Source organism: Octopus bimaculoides, chromosome 11, assembly GCF_046866305.1.
Source record: "Octopus bimaculoides isolate indiv1 chromosome 11, ASM4686630v1, whole genome shotgun sequence".
NCBI lineage: Eukaryota > Metazoa > Mollusca > Cephalopoda > Octopoda > Octopodidae > Octopus > Octopus bimaculoides.
In genome coordinates this window covers 29,256,491-29,283,457 of record NC_142938.1, presented here as the reverse complement: position 1 = coordinate 29,283,457, position 26,967 = coordinate 29,256,491, and the positions used below count along the sequence as shown (strand labels likewise).

General features: G+C 34.6%; 1 protein-coding gene across 1 annotated transcript in view; it reads right to left on the bottom strand.

Moving 5' to 3' along the window:
* The window catches only part of LOC149133223 (organic cation transporter protein-like), a 50,369-nt gene that overhangs the window by 8,095 nt on the left and 15,307 nt on the right, over positions 1-26,967 (bottom strand). The window contains exons 4-8 of the mRNA XM_089359731.1: positions 13,105-13,307; positions 6,036-6,344; positions 2,913-3,047; positions 1,708-1,793; positions 393-510 (exon numbers count right to left, since the gene is read on the bottom strand). Of these exons, the coding sequence (XP_089215857.1) occupies positions 393-510; positions 1,708-1,793; positions 2,913-3,047; positions 6,036-6,344; positions 13,105-13,307 (851 nt within the window). The remainder of the gene's footprint in view (positions 1-392; positions 511-1,707; positions 1,794-2,912; positions 3,048-6,035; positions 6,345-13,104; positions 13,308-26,967) is intronic.

Sequence of the window (26,967 nt, the reverse complement as noted above, 5' to 3'; positions counted from 1 at the left end):
AAACATATGTAGGAATTAAAGGAACTTTTATTGACATGCGTTTTGCTCTATTTATTATTATCTCTCTCTCTCTCTCTCTCTCTCTCTCTATATATATATATATATATATATATATATATATATATATATATATATATATATATATATATATATATACATACATATATATATACGACGGGCTTCTTTAAGTTTCCATCGACCAAATCCACTCACAAGGCTTTGGTCGACTCGAAACTATAGAGGAATGAATCTGGAACCATGTGATTGGGAAGCAAACATCTTACACAGCTACCCCTGCACCCGTATAAACTATATATATATATACACGCACAAAGACACACACGCACACATACACACAAAAGAACATGTATATATTTGTGATTAATGCTAACCTTAATGTGGTCGGATAGATTTCAGGAGTATATAACCATACACCACCAAAGGCACAACTGACACCAACCATTCCAAGTAAAGACAAAACTACTATAGAAGTATTCATGGCGTCACTGTCTGTAAATAGAAAATATAGGTCAACATTATCACAGACTTAAAACAGATCTCATATTATAATGGGTTGACAACCGAAAACGAGGTAATATAAATTCAATTCAAATATTATTTAATATATTTAACTTCTGTTCAGTTGATATCTTCTTTTCAATGATGACAACACCAAAAACTGCATTTGATGACACCTTCTAGATGTATGAATGGTAACGTGGTAATTTAAAGAATTCGCTAAATAAATTCACTGATACTTAATAGACTTGGCCTCGAATGTTTTGGACTATTCAAATATATCTGACCTTATGTCAGTGTAATTTGATCTTCAACCACTTGACGATGCATAGAGAGCTAAACACCAAAACAGAAAAAATTGCATAAATCAGATGACTTGCCTTTCCCTTGTCTGTCTGTCTCTCTCTCTCTCTCTGTTTACAAGATCGTCTTGAATATTCAAGATAAAAGCATAAACAGTAAGATAAGTATGCGATCAAGTTAACATTTCTGCGTTTTGCTGTCACTTCATACAATCTCTTTTTAGAAAGCTCTTCTGGTCCATCATTCTTGTGTTTGCATTGAATCTGTGTGTGTGTGTGTGTGTGTGTGTGTGTGTGTGTGTGTGTGTGTGTGTGTGTGTGTGTGTGTGTGTGTGTGTGTGTGTGTGTGTGCGTGGGTGTGTGTGTGTGTGTGTAAATGCACACATACACTCACACGCACACAGACACACGCACGTTTAGTATTGTTCCATGCTAGCTTTAAAAGCCTGCCGAGCCCTTTCATCGCCATGTGATTTTCCTTGTTCACGTTGTGGGTTTTTTTTTTCGTTTATTCGCTGACCGCTGTCATTCCGTTTCTAAATCAGCTTAATTTATTTTGTTTTATGCAGTGGATATGTCAGAGTTTTGTAAAGGAAATATTAATGGTAGATAATAGCTTTATATAAGTGTAGTGTAGTTTGAATTTTTGTGAGGTCTACTGCATCGAAAGTCTTGTGTTGTCAAGGCCAAGTGGTGTCTGTTCTGTGAACATTTACATACACTCCCTTATCCTTTTCACCACGAGAAATGAAATCTCTTACTAGATAGTGTTGAGAGGAATTGCCTATATATATATATATATATATATATATATATATATATATATATATATATATAAACCAACTTTTTGTGCTCAAATATTGCCTATAAAATATAGGTATCTTACCACCGACCGACTTCAGAACTGCCACGGTTAACAATGTCGCAGCTGAGGCACCAATGAAAAATATGATGGTTTTCTTCCGTCCAAATCTGGAACATGGTACAAAATAAGATTATGGTGGTGAGCTTGAATAATTAGTTTCATAGATTAGTACACGGAGTAAATTACCTCAGATATCGTAGTCGACCTTTCGGTGATACGTACAATGCAATAAAGAAAAGCAACGACGGAAAGAGAGAGTGAGAAGGAAAAGGAGCGAGATAGAAATAAAGAGAGAGAAGGGTAGGGAGGAGTGAGTGAGAGGGAGAGTGAGAGAGAGCGAGAGAGAGAGAGAAAGAGAGAGAGAGAGAGAGAGAGAGAGAGAGAGAGAGAGAGAGAGAGAGAGAGAGCGAGCTCCAATGTTTGACTGGCATATATTTTCGAAAGGACAAATGATAAAGTTGACTTCGGAGGGATTCGAGTTCAGGGCGCATAGAGCTGGAACAACGATTGCGAAAGGCAGTCCGACCAATTCTTTAACAATTCCACAAGTTTGCCGCCTGAAATCATATCTTTTTGTCTCAGATGAAAGCAAGGCATATATTTGATAACACAGTTGAAAATAGAATGTGTTTGGAACAAAGAGGTAAAATGATAGCAACTGGAACTGTTTTGATCATAGACAGCTGAACTAAGGTTATTCTGGGGTATACATAATAACAAAACTTGTAAAATTATTGTACTCACGATCACCAACCCCTGTTCAATGATCTCTTCAGTATTTCATTTATCTACCCCAACTCTCTGTCTGTCTGTCTCTCTCCCCTTTTCACTCTTTTTCCGCTTCTTTAATGTACACATCTTTAATGTACACATCTCATAACACATAAAGCTTCTAGCGTGCCCTGATCATTTGACACCAGAATTCTCTGAACCAGTTAATGTTTTCTCCACCATGCAATCTTCATTCACCTTCTAAATTAAGATTTAGAACGCACGTGTGTTAAAGACATTCACACAAATACAAATATCTTTCTGTCTGCCGGTCTATCTGTCTATCTGTATCTCCATCTGTCTCTCCGTCTCTCTCTGTCTCACACACTCTCAGTCTATCTATCTATCTATCTATCTATCTATCTATCTATCTATCTATCTATCTATCTGTGCGCGCTCACGTGTGCACATGTATATATATGCGTATGTGAATCAAACATAAAATATTTACGAACAGCATGAATAATTTGTAGTTAAGGTAAACGGAGGGAAGTTCCATGGATGCTGTGAGGAAGAAATTCAAATGACGGTCCCCAGACAAACCACTGGAGGTCAAGTAGAGTCCAAAATATGTCAAACTGGTAATGAGCCTGAAACACAGGAAAAAAAAGATATTTGGCTTTTGTTTTTTCTTAAAGATATTACACGTAATGGTCAGTTTTTTGTTGTACATTATCAAATATAACTAATGTTGTTTTATATGTATTTGTGGCGCAAGCATGGCTGTTTAGTAAGAAGTTTGCTTCCCATCCACATGATACCAGGTTCAGTCCCACTGCGTGGCACTTTGAGCAGGTGTCTTCTATTATAGCCTTGGGCTGACCAAAATCTTGTGAGTAGATTTGATAGACGGAAACTGAAAAAGCCCGTTATATATATATATATATATATATATATATATATATATATATATATATATATATATATATATATATATATATATGTATGTATGTATGTATGTATGTATATATATATTAGCATGTGTGTCCGTGTTTGTCCCCATCCACCCACCATTCGACAACTGGTGTTGGTGTGTTTACGTCTAAGTAATCTTGCGGTTCGGCAAAAGACATCGATAGAATAAGTACCTGGCTTTATAAAATAAGAACTGGGGGCAATTCATTCGACTAAAATTTCAAGGCGGTGCCCCAGCATGTACACAGTCAAATGACTGAAATAAGTAAAAGATAAATGATGCACCTATCACGATATTATTGCTGTTAACTTTCTGAAATCAAGTGAGGTTGGTGGAAGTCTTAGTCGAACGCCGGTGAGTGTGACCATGGTGTGTCGCATGAACAGCTAAGAGCAATAATATATGGCTGCAAACCACCAAGTAGGCAGCCATTGTCTGGTGATTTCGCTCAACGACGGTCAAGAGCATTCCGCTGGTTTGCGCGTCAAGTTTGCCTGATAAAAGACACCCAACGCCTGCTCGCAGGACACTGCCGGATCGTGTGGATGGGGTTTAGTAAATGTAAAGAATGTTTTACTAGAGCTATATATCTCCAACATCTAGTTGTGCCTTTCACAATGCTGCACCTACCATGTCCAAATATAAGGAATTTTGCTTAATTAAATGATAACTTTATGAGTATAAAAGATGCGAACATTAAATGAAAGATTCAATATATGTTTATTTTTAATCATAAAGGCAGTGACTCTGATATTTTGCCCGTTGTTGGCCTCGCTAGTCTTTCGACGCTAACTACTTTCAAAACTTCGAAGTCACTATCAAAAAAATCATTAATAGTATATTTTGCATTGTAATTTGTAAACTATATATTATGATAATAGGTTTACTGCATTTCTTAAGTTGGCGAATAACAAATATGGTAAAGGATTGCCTGTAATTCAGTACAAAGACATTCATTCGATGCCCATCTGCTTGTTATGACGCCTACCTTAATCGTTGATATACATGTTTGTATATATGCACTCGTACATGCATGCATAATTATACATGCATAAATGCATTCAAACACTTTACATCTTAATTCAAAGCGAAACATTAATTGCAAAAGTGCTCAATTAGAAATTCAAAATAAAAAAATAGATTAGAGCTGTGACTTACTCTGGATAAAAGAACAGAACGGAAAGGAAAGAATATAGCACAAGGTAGACTTGTGCATATTACCTACCCTGATTCCAACTACAATATACTTAGAAGGAACTGATCAACATGAGATTATAAAAGAAGGATTTTGCTTAAAGCTCTACGCAGAATCACGAGGTTGCAAATAGATCTTCTTAACAACACAGACATGTCGGTGTCTAAGTCTCTCTATCATAAATGAACAGTTTGTTTGTGGTCACAATCTTAAATGTGTATGGACGGCGGAATTTTCGATAAAGTTCGAAAAGAGTTCGTGTCTTAGCTATTGATGATGAACTAATAATGGTTTCCAAGTTTGGTACTAAGCAAGCAATTTTGAAACAGCGGGCATGTCGATTACATGTGCTAGTACTTATAATATTAACCCCTAAAATGACGACAAGCAAAGACGACATCGGCGACATTTGAAATCAGGAAGGAATTTTGTCCGGAGCGGTAATGATTCTGCCAGCTCGCCGCCTAAATAAGAGTAATAATTATGATGATGATGATGATTATAATAATCCTTTCTAGTATAGGCGGCTCAAGGCCTGGAATTTGGGGAAGGGGACAGTCGATTACATTGACCCCAGTACTCGACTGGAACTTAATTTATCGAGCCCGAAAGGATGAAAAGCAAAGTCGACCTAGGTGGAATTTGAACTCAGAACATAAAGACAAACGAAATGCTGCTAAGTATTTTGCCCGGCATGCAAACAATTTTGTCAACTCGACGCCTTATCAAAAACATTAATAACAGGAACATGAATAAGAACAACAGCTTCAACAACAATAACAATAGTTTCAAATTTTGCTACAATGGCCAGTAATTTTAGATTACATTGACCCCAGGGCTGAACTGGTACTTGTTTTATTGGGCAAAGTTGACCTCTGCAGGTCTTAAACACTGAAACTAAAGAACCGGAGGAAATGTCGCTTTGCATTTTCTCCGACGCGCCATTGATACTTCCAGCTCACTGCCTTAGTTTCTGATTTAGGCACTAGGCCAGCAATATTAAGGGCAGTGAGTAAGGTCGATGCTTCGGATTCCGTTATTTCACTGGTATTGCAGTGTAGTATTTCACTAGTATTGCAGTGTAGCTTATTAGAACACCTTTTTGTAATTTCCTAATGTCTGCAGTGGGACTAGAATTCATAACATAAGGGATCGTAAGTAAAAACAGAATACTGCATTGTGTCTTTCGAGCTAAACATTCCATTGTCCATCACCTTAACAACAATAAAATAATTAGCAGAATCGTTAGCACTCATGACAAGATGCTTGGCGGTATTTCGTTCGTCTTTACGTTTTGAGTTCAAATCCCGCCGAGGTCGACTTTGCTTTTTATCATTTCGGGGTCAATGAAATAAGTACCAGTTACGCACTGGACTCAATGTAATCGACTTAATCCCCTTCCCCCAAATTTGAGGCCTTGTGCTTCCAGTAGAAAGGGTTATTATTATCATGAAGAAGAAGACTTACCATGCGAACATGACAACTAGGGTGATATTTCTGGTTTTACTGTATTTCATCATGGTCCACAATCCAAGCGCAGTTTCTTTAGGATGAAAATTGGTTTCGTCTTCAGGGTTTGTTGCAGTTCTGTCAATCAGTTGTTTGGACTGTTCATCTAATTGATGCAGTTCCATGGCAGATTCATTAGATTTCAGACATTTTGTCCATGTCGATTCGAAATGGACTCCGTTAAGTTTTGCTGCGCGTTTCACAACTCTTTCGGCTTCAACAATTTTCCCTTTTGCAAACAACCATCGAAAGCTTTCTTGTAGGTACCTACATAAAATGAATATGTATGTATGTATGTATGAATGTATGTATGTATGTATGCATGTATGTATGTATGAATGTATGTAAATATATATATATATATATATATATATATATATATATATATATATATATTTTAAAAAATAACGTCGACCACTAACGTGGACAATTAATGCGCAAGAAATAGATCACATTTTGTGTCTATTAAGACCTAAAAAGTTCTCAACATGAAATATAGCAGCATACCAAAAACGTGAGCGGGCAAGACATTTAAAATCACCTAAAAAAATCATTATTAAACAGGAACCAGGTTTCGGATTTAACAAATTCTTACCATTTGTCTATTCCTCATCAGCCTGATTTGTAATGTAGCAGTAATTTTCAGAATCGTATGCGTAGTTGCCCACCGCCATGTGTGCGCGTGCATTTAAAGAATCAAAGAGATTCAGAAATATTATCTGCAATCTCAGGGGATTAAAGTACATTTTAAAAAATAACGTCGACCACTAACGTGGACAATTAATGCGCTAGAAATAGATCACATTTTGTGTCTATTAAGACCTAAAAAGTTTTCAACATGAAATATAGCAGCATACCAAAAACGTGAGCGGGCAAGACATTTAAAATCACCTAAAAAAATCATTAAATGTGCTGGCCCCCTGATAATTAATCGATATTAATTAATATATTAATATATGACTAATTACCAGATCTTATAATAATATTTACCCATTACTCATGTTCTCATTCTGAATGTATTCGACGCAGTAAATAGTTTCTGCGGATATATTCCTGGAATTAGCGCGCCAAAACGAAGACTTTTGAACTTTACCATTAAGCCGTAATTAGCAGAACCATATGCACGTGCACACATGGCGGTGGGCAACTACGCATACGATTCTGAAAATTACTGCTACATTACAAATCAGGCTGATGAGGAATAGACAAATGGTAAGAATTTGTTAAATCCGAAACCTGGTTCCTGTTTAATAATGATTTTTTTAGGTGATTTTAAATGTCTTGCCCGCTCACGTTTTTGGTATGCTGCTATATTTCATGTTGAGAACTTTTTAGGTCTTAATAGACACAAAATGTGATCTATTTCTTGCGCATTAATTGTCCACGTTAGTGGTCGACGTTATTTTTTAAAATGTACCTTAATCCCCTGAGATTGCAGATAATATTTCTGAATCTCTTTGATTCTTTAAATGTGCTGGCCCCCTGATAATTAATCGATATTAATTAATATATTAATATATGACTAATTACTAGATCTTATAATAATATTATATATAGATAGATAGATAGATAGATAGATAGATAGATAGATAGATAGATAGATAGATATAGATATAGATATAGATATATACATATATGTCATATATATATGTATGTATGTATGTAAATATATATATATATATGTATATATATATATATATATATATATATATATATATATATATATATATATATATATATATATATATATATATAAAATATAGAGTAAAAATCAGATATTAATTAATATCGATTTATTACCAGGAAGCTAGCATATTTAAAGAATCCGAGAGATTCAGAAAAAATATCTGAAATCTAAGTGGATTAAGGTATATTTTTATATATAGAAAGATGACCAGTAGGGTGGACATTTAACATGCTAGAAATAGCTCACATGTTGTGTCTACTAAGACCTAGTAGTTCTCAAAAAAAAATTAGCGAAATACCAAACCGTAAGCGGACAAGACATTGAAAATTACATATAATTAAAAAGTTAGTCGTGGACCAAGGTTTCGGAGTTAAAAATCTCTTACCGAGAAAATCTGCTCCATCTTCAGCACGAACTGCTAGTGGCAATTCCCAGAATCTTATACAAGTTGTTCACCGCTAGAGGCGAACGTGTATATGGTTCTGTTAATTACAACGAACTGGTAAAAATCAAATGTCTTCGTTTTGGCGCGCTAATTCCGGAAATATGTCTGCAGAAATATAGTTACTGCGTACTAGGTCTTAGTAGACACAACATGTTAGCTATTTCTAACATATTAAATGTCCACACTACTGGTCATCTTTCTATATATAAAAATATACCTTAATCCATTTAGATTTCAGATATTTTTTCTGAATCTCTCGGATTCTTTAAATATGCTAGCTTCCTGGTAATAATTCGATATTAATTAATATCTGATTTTTACCCTATATTTTAATTAACCATAACCCAGTTCTCAAATTGGATATATGCTACGCAGTAACTATTTTCTGCAGACATATTTCCGGAATTAGCGCGCCAAAACGAAGACATCTGATTTTTACCAGTTCGTTGTAATTAACAGAACCATATACACGTTCGCATCTAGCGGTGAACAACTTGTATAAGATTCTTGGAATTGCCACTAGCAGTTCGTGCTGAAGATGGAGCAGATTTTCTCGGTAAGAGATTTTTAACTCCGAAATCTTGGTCCACGAATAACTTTTTAATTATATATAATTTTCAATGTCTTGCCCGCTTACGGTTTGGTATTTCGCTAATTTTTTTTTTGAGAACTGCGAGGTCTTAGTAGACACAACATGTGAGTTATTTCTAGCATATTAAATGTCCACCCTACTGGTCATCTTTCTATATATATATAGATAGATAGATAGATAGATAGATAGATAGATAGATAGATAGATAGATAGATACATATATATATATATATATATATATATAGAAAATAAGGGCAAGGAATCGTCAATTAATAATAGAATTAATAATTAACAATTTTGCCAAGTAGTTCAGTATGAAAGAACCTTTATCGGTAAAACCATTTATAATCATAAATATACAGGGATTAGCTTGAGTTGCTTCTCCAACATACTGAAAATTTAGAAATAGCAGTCAAAGAACTACTGATTCCAAACTACAAATTTTTTCTCTAATGGATGGCGATATTTATGGCACACACAGAACAAAAACCCAAGAGAAAAGCAAAAACAAACCTGCCTTTAGTTAATTGGATACGACGTTTCACGGTTAAGAGCATGAAGCTACTCTATTCCGATCTTCAGCCAAATATTCTGATAAATTTGAAAGTGTCTCTACAAAAATTCGTAAGTGCCTTTCCCCACGTTGGTTTTTGGTGTCGCATGGCCAAGAATTACCGTGAATTTTTTTAGAGACACTTTCAAATTTATCAGAATATTGGGCTGAAGAGTCGGAATAGAGTACCTTCATACTCTTAACCGTGAAACGTCGTATCCAATTAACTAAAGGCAGGTTTGTTTTTGCTTTTCTCTTGGGTTTTTGTTCTGTGTGTGCCATAAATATCGCCATCCGTTAGAGAAAAAATTTGTAGTTTGGAATCAGTAGTTCTTTGACTGCTATTTCTAAATTTTCAGTATGTTGGAGAAGCAACTCAAGCTAATCCCTGTATATTTATGATTTTATATATATATATATATATATATATATATATATATATATATATATATATATATATATATTAAGGAATAAATTCCAAAACCTACAGGGAAAAAAATCAATTCAGCAATACTAAATCAATTACAGCAATTCTTCGATAAGATATGTTGTGTTTATATTTTAAGAAATATTGTTAAATGATTTTCGAGTATTTATTTATTTATTGTTAAAACAAGTATCTTTTTTTTTTTTAGATATGTAGATATTTAGTATAAGTTACAATACGTACATTGCTTTTTTTATTATTATTTTATACCATGTTATACCATTTACTAGTTATTCGTTTTGTATTTTATTGATTTTTTTGAATAAGGTTATTATGATATATTTATTTTCTGGCTGGTATGGATTAAATTCTTCTTTATTGAATTACTTAATAGTGGTTTTTCTTTAAATTGTGTGTGTATATATATATATATATATATATATATATATATATATATATATATATATATATATATATATATATATATATATATATATATATATATACATGTATATACGAGGGGTGCTGAAAAGTTCCTGGCCTTCAGAGTATCGTGAAAGGATAGAGCTGTTACTTTTACAGAGATGGCAGGGTAACTATTCAGAGGACATGCAAAAAATCATGTTGGCATACAATATATCTTTGGTTTTTTTTAAGATTTAACGCATAATGGAACCTCCTACAGTGGATAACGAGACGAAGGAAGTCTTAAATGATGGCTGTCCATCTTAATCCATAGTGAAAACCTGGGTGTCGAGGTTTCGAACTGGCCATTTTCAAGTCAGGACGACCAACTTCCGTGACTACAGAGAACAAAGCCCGAGGCTGTTCACCTCACGATTCTTGAAGACCGCCGGATTTCAGCTAAAGTCATAGCTGAGACTCTGGAGATTTCTCGCGAGAGAGTTGGCCACATTATCTACAATACTCTGGTCATGAAAAGGGAAAATGGGTACCGAAATGCCTGAACGCAGATCAGAAGCGCATCCGCGTGACAACATGAAAGGCTATTTTGGAACGGTTTACACCATGGATGAAACACCATGGCTCGTTTAGTTACCATTCATGAAACATGCTTTCATTATTATAATCCCCAGACCAAGTAGCAATGAATAGAGTGGCGCCACAGCGGTTCACTGCATTCTAAGAAGTTTCGGACACAGAAGCCAGCTAGAAAGATTCTGGCTTCAGTGTTTTGGGACAAAGACGGAGTACTCCTCATAAAATACTTGCCAAAGGCTTACACTATTAACGCAGAATTCTATATGTCTCTGTTGGACGAACTGCGTGAAGCTTGGAGCAGAAACGCCATGGAAGTCTGGGCTGTGGTAATCTGCTTTTTGCAGGACAATGCACCAGCACAAACAGCACATGAAGCTCCACGGAAAATAGGCGATTTTAGCTTCAAATTGGTAGTATACCCACCTTACTATCCTGATTTGGCCCCCTCTTTCCACAACTGTAAAATCAACTCAAGGGAACAAAATTTCACTCCAATTCGAAAGTGATCGCTGCTACAGAGGCCTGTTTGGCGGTCCAACCTTCCACCCACTCTACAACATGTATGAAGCTACTTACATAAAGAGAAATCTTCAATGATTATCAAAAATTAATTTCCAGCCACACATAAATATAAACTTTTCAAAGCCAATAAAATAAAATGATTTAAGTTTGTTCGGAGAGCATCCTTTCCTGAAGCATCCATAAATAGCCAGCTTATAGCTGCAGAAAATTCTAAACTTCCGATTCAAAGGAATTTATCTCTCTCCAAGGCAGTGGTATGCAGTGCGTGCATGACACTCACAGACAGTATTAAGGGAATTCAACGGAACCCACCACGAATGATTTCAATATCAGCTACAATGAACATAAATACTCATTCAGATCGATGGATAAAGAGAAATACACGTTTTGTGAACAATATGTTTTGAAATTGCGGAATAGTAGAATTAAAATTTAAACAATGGACAGAATTCTCACATACTCTATCGGGACACGGTACTGCAAATTATTCTTTCACTGAAAAATCCCGGGTATTGAAATAACCACTAAAATCGCTGAGCAGAGTTTCAGAGATGTTCTACGTCTGCTGCAGCCAGAAGTTATTTCGTCTGAAAATCTACTTGCCGAAAAAATTCCTTAATTTTTAAAAACCAAGCGATGCTTCAACGACGTATTAGCCATTATTCTTTAATTCATTTACTTGTTTCAGACATTTGACTGCGGCCATGCTGCAGCACCACCTCTAGTCGAACAAATCGACCCCAGGACTTATTGTTTTGTAAGCCTAGTACTTATTCTATCGGTTCTTTTGCCGAACCGCTAAGTTACGGGGACGCAAACACACCAACATCAGTTGTCAAGCGATGGTGGGGTGACAAACACAGACACAAATAACAAACATACACACACACACACACATATATATATATATATATATATATACGACGGGCTTCTTTCAGTTTCCGTCTACCAAATCCACTCACAAGGCTTTTGTCGGCCCGAGGCTATAGTAGAAGACACTCGCTCAATGTGCCACGCAATGGGGCTGAACCCGGAACCATGTGGTTGGTAAGCAAGCTTCTTACCACATAGCCATTCCTGCGCGTATGGCTAATTCAAACTAAGGAACTAAATTTCTCCTCTGCCTGCTTTTTCTTTCTCTCTTTCTTTTTTTCTTTCTTTCTTTCTTTCTTTCTTGCTTTCTTTCTTTCTTTCTCTTTTAAGGAACGGTTTATTATCGATTCTATTGTTACACAGTTTCGTACCGCATCTAAGACATTACCTAGCTGAATAATTAGTGCTAATAAACCATCTGTGGAATGGATTCTCATTAGCTAAGATCGGTCAGTGATATATTGCATCATGCTCAAGTGAATTCAGTTAGTATTAACAAGTAACTCTTGTAAATTGGTATATAGGAGAATTGCAGATCAAATTGGTCCCGCTGCAGATTATTATTAATTTCTTCAGATCATGAATTCCACACACGGAAGATTTTAACAGATAGTTCTAAATCTTAGCTCGTCCCGCTCCAGGAAACTCTTCATTCATTGCAAACGCTCTTCCTTAGCAAACCCGAAACGTTTTGAGTGCCCAAAGAGCTTCAAGGCCCACTCTCGAAACTAAAGCTACAGTCTTAGTATGATATTTAATTAGCATATATTCAAAAAAAGCACAAAAAAAAACATATCTTTCGTCATTTCGTCACATTTAATATTAGAGTTTTCACCAGGAAAGAAAATGCAAAAGAAATAAATAAAAGACAAAGAGAAAATGTAAAACGAAGAAGTAGTTTGAAAAAATCACAAGAAATTCCTTACCAAAAATCAAATAGACATACGACCGCTGGAATCCCAAAAACGGCACACAACCATCTCCATTCTAAATGTCTCATGACATAAGCAATCAACGCTACGGCCATAACACATAAACTCCACCAAACCCCCAGTGAGCATGCAACAAGTGTCCGTTTGTCAGCAGGAAACATCTCCAATATCATGGTAAAACCAGGAATAACGATACCCTGTAGGAAGATATATTTAAGTTCACAGTTATGATAAAAGTTTTATGGACTCAGCATGTATGTGCTGAGTATTGAAGTTTAGCAAGTTATTTAATACATTAATTTATTTTAACATCTTGTAGATTTCACAATAATCCCTTCTACTATAGGTATAAGGCCTGAAACTTTTGGGTTGGGGACTAGTTGATTACATCGGTCCGAGTACTTACCTGGTACTTATTTTATCGACCCTAAAAGGATGAAAGGCAAAGTCGACCTTGGCGGAATTTGAATTCAGAACGTAAAGACGGACGAAATGTTGCTAAGCATTTTGCCCAGGGTGCTAACGATTCTGCCAGCTCACCGCCTTTGTAGCTTTCATAATAATATTAATAATTGTTTCTAATTTTGGCACAAGGCCAGCAATTTTAAGGCGAGGAGGATGTCGACCACATTGATCACAATACTTGACAAGTACTTTTTTATCGTCTCTGAAAAGATGAGAGACAAAGTTAACATCTCCTAAAGGCACGAGGCCTGGAATTTTGGTGGAGGGAGCTACTCGGTTACTCCGATCCAGGGCTCAATGGATACTAATTTTATCGAGTACAAAAGAAGAAAAGGCACAGTCGACCTCCGCGGAATTTGAACTACGAACGTTAAGCCAGAAGAACTGCTGTGAAGCATTTTATCCAGCGGACTAACTATTCTACCAGATCACTCATTTTTGAACTCAGAACGTAAGGACGGACGAAATGTCGTGTTAACGATTCTGCCCGCTCGTCGCCTGAAACATGTTTTACTGAAGGTACAAAGACTGATATTTTTAGGGGAAGGAACTAATCGATTGCATCAAAACCAGCGCTCAACTGGTACTTATGTTGTCGACCCAGGGAAGATGAAGGGTAAAGTTTGACATCGGCGGAATTGAACTTAGAACGTAAAGACGGATAAAAAGCTGCTGTTTCCAGGCGTGCTAACGATTTTGCTATCTCGCCACCTTAATAATAATGATCCTTTTTACTGGAAGCACAAGGCCTCACATTTTGGGGAGAGGACTATGCGATAACATCAACCCCAGTATTCAACTGGTAATTAATTTATCGACCCCGAAAGGCTGAAAGGCAAAATCGACCTTGGAGGAATTTGAACTCAGATTGTAAAGACAGGTGAAATACCGCTAAGCCTTTTGACCAGAGTGCTAACGATCCTGCCAGCTTGTCGCCTTAATAATAATAATAACAATAATAATAATAATAATAATAATAATAATAATAATAATAATAATAATAATAATAATAATAACCCTTTCTACTATTGGCGCAAGACCTGAAATTTTAGGGAGGAGGATAGTCGATTACATCGACCCCAGTACTCAACTGGTACTTGATTTATCGACCCCGAAAGGATGAAAGGCAAAGTCAACCTCGGTGGAATTTGAACTCAGAACGTAACGAAGGACGAAATACTGCTAAGCATTTCAGCCAGCACGCTAAGGATTCTGCCAGCTCACCGCCTTAAATAATAATAATAATGAAAAAAAACGGCATCGGAGGGGTGATGCATATCCTGAGCGTAGATAATTTTTTCGTAAATTATAGTAGTGTGGATTACAATGCGTTGCTTACCCATGCTTTTTCATTCAACTGAATTAACTTTTTTATAGGTATTCATACTCCATTATAGATATTAATACTCCGGTGAAGTTAAGAAACAAACGAAACCCTCGAATCCATCACTGTAAACACACACGCGCGTACACATACGGAGAATCACATATCTATGTATTTATGTGTGTATGTATGTACCCTCACATGTCTACGCACATAGGTACACCATTATCTACATACACGCAGACGAGAGTCGATTCATATGAAAAAGAAAGTGAACAAAATAATACGACCGCTTGCTTTTCGGGAAATTTTTAAGTTCGATTTCACAATTTTTTTAGTTTTTCGTTAAGTATCACCATCATAGGTGTGTATACTCCAGTAAAATTAAGAAATCAAGTCGTAAATAAATGAAACCCTCGAATCCATCATTGTACACACACACACACACACACACACACACACACACACACACACACAAACGCACACACAAATTCACAAGCCTATGTATGTATGTATGTATGTATGTGCCCACACGTGCCTACGCACATATGTACAGCATGTTCTATACACATACAGACGAGGGTCGATTCGTTTGAAAAAGAAAGCCAAGAAAATAATATGATCACTTGCTTATCGGGAAATCTGTAAGTCCGATTTTTAAAAAAAATTCTTTTAAAGATAATCAATGCAAATGTTCATCATTTCGAGCCACTCACCCAATGAGTATTTCTGCCAAATGTGGTGGAAATCTGTTTAGCCGTTTTCCAGTAATTTTGCAAACATACCGACAAACAGACAAAGACGAGTGATTACAGTGATTACAGAATTGGGGCAAAGCACGACGGTCAATTGATAATATATGAAGGAAGGGATGTATGCATTCGCCACCTCTGTCCGACCTTCTAGAGATAGGTTTCTCCCGGTCAATTTCTGGACAAGATTGACTACCCTGCTCGTCACCTCACTCCAGTTATTTTCCACCTGGAGATCCGGACCAAATCACATCATAAGAAATCTATCCAGTACCTCTGTCCAGCGTCCTATGACGTTATTGGACGCATGAAGCTGCCTCTCTAGGTGCCAAGCTGCAGGCCAACTGACTTTTCTTGTTTAAGTTTTGCTCCTGTGAGAGATTCGCATTCTTTCAGAGCTGTACCGATCAGATTTATGTACCTTGTGTCCAACTCTATGATGGTTATGTCGTTTGCATATGCCGACACAGTTCTCTCACGTCCTAGTTCGGTCACGATGCCTCTCAACGCCACCAATTTCCGAAGTAGTGGCTCTAGAACCAGTACATACATAACAGACGAGAGGGGGCACTCTTGACGGACCGAACGCATTATGCTGAACGGTCTCAATAGGTAACCATCCACTGAAACTTTCGAGTAGATGTCGCTGTACATTGTGGCAACACAGCCACGGAAAACGGGACCAAAACCGACTATTATGAGAATGGCTTCCAAGTATTGGCTTTTGAGTGGTCCAAATTGATCGCCCCTCCCACCACCAATACCAACTTCTTTATCCACTCTATGATGTTTCGCATCAGGTGGAGGGTGACGTCCATCCTGCGTTCCAGTCTGCTATTTGTACCAAACATTTGATCAAAGTGCTTCTGAAATGCCGCACACATCTGCTTGGGTTTGAGTTTCATGTGACCAAATTGTGGATTTCTTGTCATGTTACGCCCCTGAGACACACGCCTTTGAGAGGTTCTCGTTCCCTAGCTTCTTAGAGCTCGCTCCTTATTTCTGACAATGTATCCTTTGTGCTTAGTGATGAAGAATTGGTCCAGAGCTAATCTCACCGTCAGCTAGTCAGTTGCGATGCCTTTCCTACGCGTCTCTTCTACGAATCTGAATACGTTCTCCTCTATTCTTTTTCTGTCTTTCGCTAATGCCTTACTAAACCTAATAGATTCTACCCTAATTGCCCTTTTCAGGGCAAACCACCATTTATTATTGATAATTGCCCCCATCAACGCCTGCTTAACTCAATTCTCTCATCCGGTCTCTGTAATTTTGGTACACCGGGAGTGACGGGTTCAGCGTCCAGTAACCAGGTCCCTGCCTATAAAGTCTATCTAAGTCGACTGCGCAGATCACAAATTTGTAGTCTCCGTAGATTTTGAAAGGTGGACATCATATGCCATCCTTATCTACTAGCCTACAGAATACCTTGTCTAGATATGACCTAGATGACCTGATGCGGTTTATCCACGCTTTCACTATCACATTGGGGAAAATCAATCGGTACCCGTCAGACAGATGAAAATGTCTGAGCAAGTTTATCAAACTTTTCACCGTCCCCTCTTCTAACAGCTTGCCTCACATAATCTAAATGTGCATCTAAGATGGCGTTCAAGTCACCCATTAACACTAATGGTCGAGACGTTTCCAAGAAAACTGCTAGGTGTCTAAAGAAATCCGGCTGTTCTGCCCCTGTTGGAGCATAAACAGCTATGAATTGGAAAGCAACCCCGCGCAGTTCACATTCAGGGTCACCAACTTATCCCGTTGGATCCAGGAAGATTTGTATTATCTTGAGATCTACACCTTTCAGAAACAACGTCGTAGTTCCACACCACCCCCGATTTCCAGTTGACATGGAGATAAGTAAGTAAATCTCATATGCACCAAAAAAAGGGCATGAAGAAAACTTGTCGAGTGAAGAGTCTCGTGTTACTGATAGCCATTACATCTAAACTTTTTGACCTGAGATCACTGAGCAGGGGGCCCTGTTTCCAAGTTGAACCCAGGTCGCGTGCATTTATAATGCCTATTCTGGAAGGGCCATGTTTGTCAGAGAGAAGGAGATGAAGAGAATCACCTACCCTATTTCTGTGGAGAAACAGGTACCTCCACAAGCAAATTGTATCAGATTTATGAAATACCTCCAGGAAAGAAATCGTAAAGCATATGAAAAATGATCTCAAGCAAATACAAACTAACTATTCTCGGGTAGATGCCAAATCATATAGACAAGGAAAGTAAAGCTAATCCAATACTTATTTTGGAAGATTAAGGAGAACAAGTGTATTATAACAGATGTATTGTTTCTAACTTTATAAATCTCTGAAAGAATTGAAGAAAGTCTCTGAATATAAGGTCTGGCAATAAAAAGAGCCAGAATCTGGGGACTAAAAACAAGACAATCTCTATTCTCTATGATAATAGTAGGGTGGGATGGCGTTAGGAGCTTAGGGAATTATGTCAAATATGTAAATGTACATCCAGTTAAGAAAATTCCCAAATTGCATGAGCCCAGGACCGGATGGGGGCCAAGGGTATTGGATGAAGAAGTTGAGAGGGCTTCGTGAAAGGATAGCACAACAGCTAGATGAGTGCTTGCAGGAAGGCGCTGTACCCAGCTGGATAACAAAGGGTAAGACATTGTTATGCGCCAAGGATCCTGAAAAGGGAAATGCTGCATCAAACATTAGACCAATAACATACCTTCCGCTAATGTGGAAATTAATGTCAGGTGCTTTGGCCGGTGAACTGTATAAATACTTGGGAAAAAAGTGAGCTGCTACTCATTGAACAGAAATGGTGCCGAAAAAAGAGCCAGGGAACGAAGGATCAGCTCTTAATTGATAATGTAATAATCAGGAACTGTAAGAAATGACATACAAACCTGGGCATGACATGAGTTGACTATCGCAAAGCATACGTTATAATACCACACACCTGGTTAACAAGAACAATGGAAATGTATGAAGTAGCAGAGAATATGAGAAGCCTTATAGGGAACAGCATGAAATATTGAAGAACGGAATTGACAGCAGGGAAGCAAGTACTAGTAGAGGTGAAAAACCAAGAGAGGAATCTTCGAAAGGGACAGTGTGTCCCTACTGATATTCGCGCTGGGAATGATCCCCTTATGTGAAATGCTACAGAAAACAAAGTTGGGGCTTGATGTGGGAAAAACAATGAGAAATCTAAACCACTTGCAATTCATGGACGGCCTGAAGCTATTAAAAGAAAAACTGAGGCAGAACTGGACAGCTTAGTCCAGTCTGTGCATATTTTCTCCAATGATATTAAGATGAAGTTTGGACTCTTAAAATGTGCTATGATGGTGATGAGACGAAGAAAGCTTGCCAAGACAGAAGGCATGTGGTTGACAAGTGGTGAAATGATGAAGGCAATTCAACCTCAATCCAGCTATAAATACCTGGGAATACTTGAGGCAGATGGACTCAGACACCACGACATGAAGGAAAAGGTAAAAAAGAGAGTACCTGCGACGAGTGAGAAAAATATTGGCTTCAAAGCTGAATACCAAAAAGATAATTTCGGCAATAAACTCGCGCGCAGCCGCAGTAGTTCGATATGGCGCTGGAATCCTGAAGTGGACATAGGAGGAGCTAAAGGAGATGGACAGGAAGTCAAGAAAGCTCCTAACGATGCATGCATGGAGCCCATGATCCACGTGCAAATACTGATCGCCTATACATGAAGAGAGAAAATGGAGGAAGGGGACTGATGAGTGTGGAAGACTGCGTGCGTATCGAACTTGAGACCTTAATGAGATACCAAGGCCAAAGTAAGGAAACCTTGCTAGTGACAGTTAGGAATGAGAAAGTATTGAGAGCATTGAAAAAAGGGAAAACAAAGGAAGAAACAGGACGTGAAAAAGAATTACGCAAGAAGGGACTACACAATCAATTCCATGTAGCCACAACAGAAGTTGCTGGAAAAAATAGGTGGGATTGGCTGATGAGAGGAACCCTAAAAAAAGAGACCAAAAGCACTATACTGGCAGTGCAGGACCAAGCTTTGGCCACGAACTGGAGGGTCAACTTGAGAAACGAGCAAGTGTCTCTGCTATGCCGCATCTGCAACAGAGTGGATGAAACCATTGCCCATATCACGAACGAATGCCCTAGACTTACCCAAAACCACAAGTTGTGGCATCACGACCAGGTAGCAAAGGTGCTACATTGGAAACTAGTCGAAAAGTGGGTGATTGATAGAGGCAAGACTTGGTAATGAGCACAAACCACAGAGTGGCGGAGTGGGAGACTAGCAATATCCTCTGGGATTTCTCAAACCAGACAGACCAGGTGCTAGAGCATAACAAGCCGGACCTAGTGGTGGTGGGGAAAATGCACCACACATGCTGTACAGTTGACGTTACATGTCCCTTTGACCCACGAATAGTCAAGAAGAAAGGTGAGAAGATAGATAGATACAACCCTCTTATGTACGAAATAGCCTGGCTATGGAAAATGCTTACAAACAGATCAAATTTCAGTTTCAAAACACCCCCTACCTCCCACTGAACCCTAACTAACAAACAACTAACTTTATTCAGTTTTGAAACTGAGCAAATTGACGGACGCAGAAAAAATAAACAGAGAATTATGCTCGGTTTTCATGTGCAACTGATCGTACTTTGTGCTGTGAAAACACGTGTGGAACGTAACAACCATAAAGATATGCTGTAATTATAAAATGAGAGGAAATAAATCTCGAGGATGAATGTCTCCATGTTCAATATCTATATAATAATCTGCTTATTCGTTCGCCCGTTATACATTAGTTAGTTAGAAAGGTGAAGGTGGAGTGAGTGAGAGGTAGAATGAGAGGGAGGGAGAGGGAGAGAGAGGGAGGAGTGAAGAAAGAAGAGAGGAAGAAGCAGAGAAAGTGATTAATGTTAATACACTAAGTATGACCAATTGGTCGCATGGTCAGCTGAATGTAGAGGCGAAGAACGAGAGGAAAAGATGACGAGAAAAAAGAGGGAGAGAAGTGTTAACAACGTCCGGTGGGGAAGGAATACTTATTACGTGGTTAAGAAGTTAGCTGAAAGGAAAGGTAGATAGAGAGAGATAGATAGGGGAGGTAATTATATTGAGAGAAAGGGAGAGAGAGAGCAAGAGAGAGAGAGAGAGAGAGAGAGAGAGCAAGAGAGAGAGAGAGCAAGAGAGAGAGCAAGAGAGAGAGCAAGAGAGGCAGATAGCGGTGATAGTTGTGGTTGTGGTTGTGGTTGCAGTAGTGGTGTATTGATATTGAAAAATATTTCTTTTATTGAACTATTTTTCTGTTTTTTTTTTTTTTGTAGCGACCAGCGCTTAAAGAATGCTCTTTAGTGCAATTATTTATTTAAGGGCTAATTTGGCCTAAACTGAATTCACAAGAAACACGGTTGCAAGCGGCTCGGGAAAGGACGCGCATATGTAGAGCACGGAATCAGAGAGGAACAGCGCGAAGATATGATACAAGGAGCAAAAGGATAACACCGACGGAGGAGTGACGAATTGAAAGTAGACGAACGTCAAGAATATTTAAAAGAAAGCTGAACTATGAACGCTACAAAAATTCAAATCATCCCTTCTTTCTTAAATAGGTCCTCTTAATGTTTTCCATTCCGTGGAACTTACAGCGGTCCCACTATCGTCATAATTATTGCATATTGGTATATATATATATATATATATATCTATATATATATATATATATATATAGTTTTAGGGAAAATAACCAAGTTTCAAGAACTCATCGATGAAAATCCACTATCACATATAGAAAAATTAATAATTAAAAGCACAATAAATGAGTATAATATAAAGTAAAGTAAATATCATAAGATAAATATAATAAAAAGATTACACGTGTTTCATAACTAATTTTCAAATAGAAAAGAAATTACCATAAAGATAATTTTTATTCTGACCCTAAAGTTAGGCTTATTTGTCCTTGTAAGTCAGATCTAGGTAAATTAAGTAAAATAATTTTAGATAAATATATTAACAAATTAAATGGAATTAATTATCTTAAATTATGGAATTCCACAGTAGATACTTTAATTTGGTTTAATAGTATTAATGATAAAAATAGGTATAAATTTATTCAAATTGATATTGATAATTATTATTCTTCCATAAATGAAATTGTACTTAATAAGGCCCTAATTTTTGCTATGAAGAAAGTAGGTATGACTTACGATGAAGTAAATGTAGTTAAAATGGCTAGGAAATCATTGATTAAATATGATAATAAATTGTGGGCTAGAAAAGATACCAGAGATTATTTCGATATACCAATGGGGGCGCCTGATTCAGCACAGGTAACTAATTTAGTAGGTATATATTTATTATCTGAACTTGAACTTGAAAACTTAAAATTGGAGGGTGGTTTATATAGGGATGACCTTTTATTACTTACTAAAAATTGCACTAATAGACAACTAGAATTATATAAGAAGAGAATATAGAGAATATATAGTTTTTTTAAAAGAAATGGCTTAAAGATTACTATTTATAATGAGTATTATAACGTTAATTATTTAGATGCTAATTTTAATTTATCTACTGGTAATACCCAACCTTACCATAAGATTAATGAAAATATTAAATACATTCATGCTAAAAGCAATCACCCACCCTCAATTAAAAAATCCTTAACATTTACTATAGGTAAGAGAATATCTTTACTATCTTCTAATATAGAGATTTTTGAAAAACATGCACCTTATTATAATAAAGCCCTGCAAGAAGCGGGATATACTAATAATATAAATTGTTTTAATAATCCGAAATTTTTTATAATTGTAGTAACAATAATTATAATAATAATGACCTTTTTAATAAACATAACTTTTATACTCATGATAATGTCTTCTTAGGTAATAATAAGAATAATAAGAATAATTGGTATTATAATAAATTACCTAAACATAAACTTAATTTTAATGGAAACAATTTTAAATATTATTTTAATTTTTTTAATGATAATAATAAATTTAATAATACTAATAATAAATTCAATAATATCTATAATAAGAACAAACTCTGGCTAATTATTCCATACGGCGTTCAAGTTAAAACTAACATTATTAATGAAGTTTTAAAAGTTATTGATTTATTCCTTAGAGATAATAAAAAATATCAATATATTTTTTTAAAAATAATTTTGGTGTAGGTTATTCTACTACTAATAATGTTGCTAATATTATCTCTTCTTTTAATAAATTTAAGTTAAATAAGTACTATAAATTTAAATTTAATAATTATTCTAATATTAATTTTAATAATAATAATGTTGACCAGGATATAATTAATTGTACATGTTTAGATAAAACTAAATGTAATTTTAATAATAAATGTAATTTTAATAATAAATGTAATTTGAAAGATGTAGTGTATAAATGTATAGTGAAATTATTGAATGAAAATAAACATAATGGTTATAATTTAAATAAGATTTATATAGGTTCGACTTCTAATAAAATTAAATTAAGAGTAGCTCAACATATGCACTCATTTAAGAATAGAAATTTGATTAATTCTACTGGCCTCAGTAAATATATTTGGGAACTTAAAGCTAAAAATATTAACTATATTTTAAAATGGGAGATAGTTTGTAAAGCTAAATCCTATCATATAGGTAATAAATTTTGTAATTTATGTAATAATGAATTTAAAGAGATATTATTTCATAAGGATAATAGTTTACTTAATTCTTTTGATGAAGGAAAAATAAAATGTAGACATAAACTACTTTATTTATATAAAAAACTTTAGCTAATGATTTTTTATTTATTTTGTTTATATGGGTATGTGTATATGCATGTATATGTATATATATGAGTGTGTGTGTTTTAGTCTATATGCGTTAGTATGTATGTATATTTTTAGGTGTATGTATATATGTTTACGTATGTATTTATATAGGTTTAAGTGTATATATATATATGTGTTGTCTTTTTATATATGTTTGTGTATATTGAGTGTATATTTGTATTTACATGTATGTATAAAGATATATATTTGTGAGTATAGATGTATATTTATATATATTGTGTGTGTGAGTGAGTGTGTGAGTGTAGTTTTGTTTTAGAATATTCCTTATTTATATATTTATTTGAGTGAATTTTTATTTGTGTGTATATTTTTTATATATATAGTTATGAGTATTTTTGTGTATATGTATATTTATGTATGTACTTATGTAAATGTGTATATATATGTATATATATGGGTATAAGTATATATGTGAGTGTGTGTAATTTGTCTATATAAATTAGTAAGTATATATATATAAGTGTATATATATATATTTATGTATGTGTATATATATATATATATATATATATATATATATGTGTGTGTGTGTGTGTGTGTGTGTGTGTGTATATGTATATGCATGTTTTTTCTGTGTATATATGAGTGTATATTTTATATTTGTATTTTTATATATATGTATGTATATGTGTATCTATATAATATGTATATTTGAGAGCATGGGAGGGTGAGTGTGTATTTATATATACTATTCTTTATTTATATGTGTGTATGAGTGTATTTGTTTTTATATGTATGTTTAAGTAAGTACATGTGTGTATGTGTAGATATATATTTATGTGTATATATATATATATATATATATATATATATATATATATATATATATATATATATATATATGGTAGTGTGTATGTTTCGGTCTATATGTGTTATTATGTATGTATATATATGTGTGTATTTATGTATATATGTGTATGTATGTTTTTATTTATGGATATGCTTTCATTAGTGTTTATGTGTATATATGTGTGTATGTTGTGTGTATATACGTATATTATTTTGTATATTCGTATGTATATATGTTTATATGTTTTATATATAAGTATGTATATTTGTATATGTATGTAAGTGTATATATATATATATATATATATATATATATATATATATATATATATATATATATATATATATATATATATATATATATATATATATATATGTATATATATATGTATGTATGTATTAGGATGTGTGTTGGGGTATCTATTTAATTATTCTAGTAGCTATATTTTGTTTTTATTGGTAGGTTAATATTTTAGTAAGTTTAAGGTTTTATATTACAATGATACTACGATTTTTATAAGACTAAATCAATAGTAGTATTTTAGTTTATTTCATAATATTATTTAATTTACGACTATTAGTATTATTATTTATTTATTATATATTAGAATTTAATATTTATTAATATGTTTTATAAGATAACTATAGTTTTTTGTTCTTTTTATGTTGTTAGTTATATAAATTTTAAATTTTTCATTCATTTATTTAAGTATCATTATTTCATTCATGCTTTCGTATTCTATTCTCTATTTTAACGTAGTATTTTCGCGCGACCTCTTGCTTAAAACGCTATAGCTATTAGATAACGTCTTAGTTTTCAGTTTGAATTACGGAAAAAATTGGATAAGTACTGTTTTTTACTTTGCTAAAGATTTTCTACTATTTGAAAATAAGATGTATTCTTGTTTTTTATATTATTCATTTGGTTCTTTATAGATTATTTTTAATAGATAACTTATTTAACACTAAATTATTTAGAAATTATAGTTTCGTTTCAACATAATATTAGAACTTCGATTTGAATAGTGTTGATATATTTTCGATTATCTTTGATTAATAATATTTGATTAATAATTAATCTTTATAGTTTATAATATCGTTAAAGATTTTTTTAATTAAAACTTTGTATATATATATATAAAGTTTAATCTTTTATTCTTAATAATTTTTTCTTTCCTAATTTTTTCATTCATAATTTTTCATTCATATTTTTATTATTACGTTTGTAGAAATAAATAATCCTGTATTTTTCTATTATTCAATTGATTTTTAATTATAATTAAATAAACGTCTTTAGCTTTAAATAGTATAGCTTTAACTATTACACCGGTTAAATATGTACTAATTTTATCTTCATTATTATTTTAAACTTAAACTTCGTTCAAATTGTATTTAAAACAATGATAATTTAAAACAATGATAATTTATGTAAGATGTATTTTGTATATAATATACATGTTATTATAATGGATGAAGGGATGATTATTGAATGGTTATTATTTTGATATTATGATATTTTTAATAATTTTTCTATCTTTATATAATAAGTATTTTATATTAATTCATTTGGTACTTATTGTTGGTTGAGATATATATATCTAATTATTGTTCTACTTACGATCTGACGAGTAGCTATATTTTTGAATAGAATTTATTTTCGATAATTTCAATTGATTTTAATCGATTTAAATTTCTTTTCTATTTGAAAATTAGTTATGAAACACGTGTAATCTTTTTATTATATTTATCTTATGATATTTACTTTACTTTATATTATGCTCATTTATTGTGCTTTTAATTATTAATTTTTCTATATGTGATAGTGGATTTTCATCGATGAGTTCTTGAAACTTGGTTATTTTCCCTAAAACTATATATATTATATATATTTTATCTATAAAGCTCAATTTAATTTTAATTTTTTATAAATTGATTTTAATTGAGTTTTTACCTGTAATTTTGGATTTTGTCCCTAATATTATATTATATATATATATATATAGTCAATCCAAACAAGAACAAGCAAGAAAAGACAACAACGCGATGACGTGGCACAAGTACTGTGTTATTGGACGCTCAGGAAAGGAAAGAAAAGAAAGAGGATTTCACGTTTCGAGCGGAGCTCTTCATCAGAACTATAGAAAAGTCCAAAGAAGGGAAGACAGAGAAAGGAAACGATGTACAAGCGATCACATATTAAAATGACCGGAAGGGAATGGGTGAAGAAAAAGTCCCTTCTAAGACAGAAGAGTGCAAGAGAAGGAGGTATGTGTGTGTATGTGTGGGTATGTGCGTGCGCGCAGATCTGTGTGTGTGTGTGTGTGTGTAATGATAGCACGTGTATGTGCGTGTGTGAGTGCGTGTGTGTGTAGTTGTGGCTGTTTATGTATGTGTGTAGTTCCTTAAGGTTGTAGGAGGAATTTATAGTAAGAATTTTGGTAGGTGTGGCTGTCTGTTGTGTGTCTCCCTACACATGTGCGTAGGAGAATAGTCAGTAGAAAGGTGTTTAACTGGTAGTTTGAAGTACGTGTGTGTGCGTGTATGTATATGTTGTGTGTATGTGTGTTTTGTGTGTAGTATATGTCTGTGTGTGTATGTATCTATGTGTGTGTACATGTGGGCATGTGTATACGCGTAAGGTTGTGTGGGGGTTGTGTCTGTGGAGTAAATGTCAGTTACTCTGTAT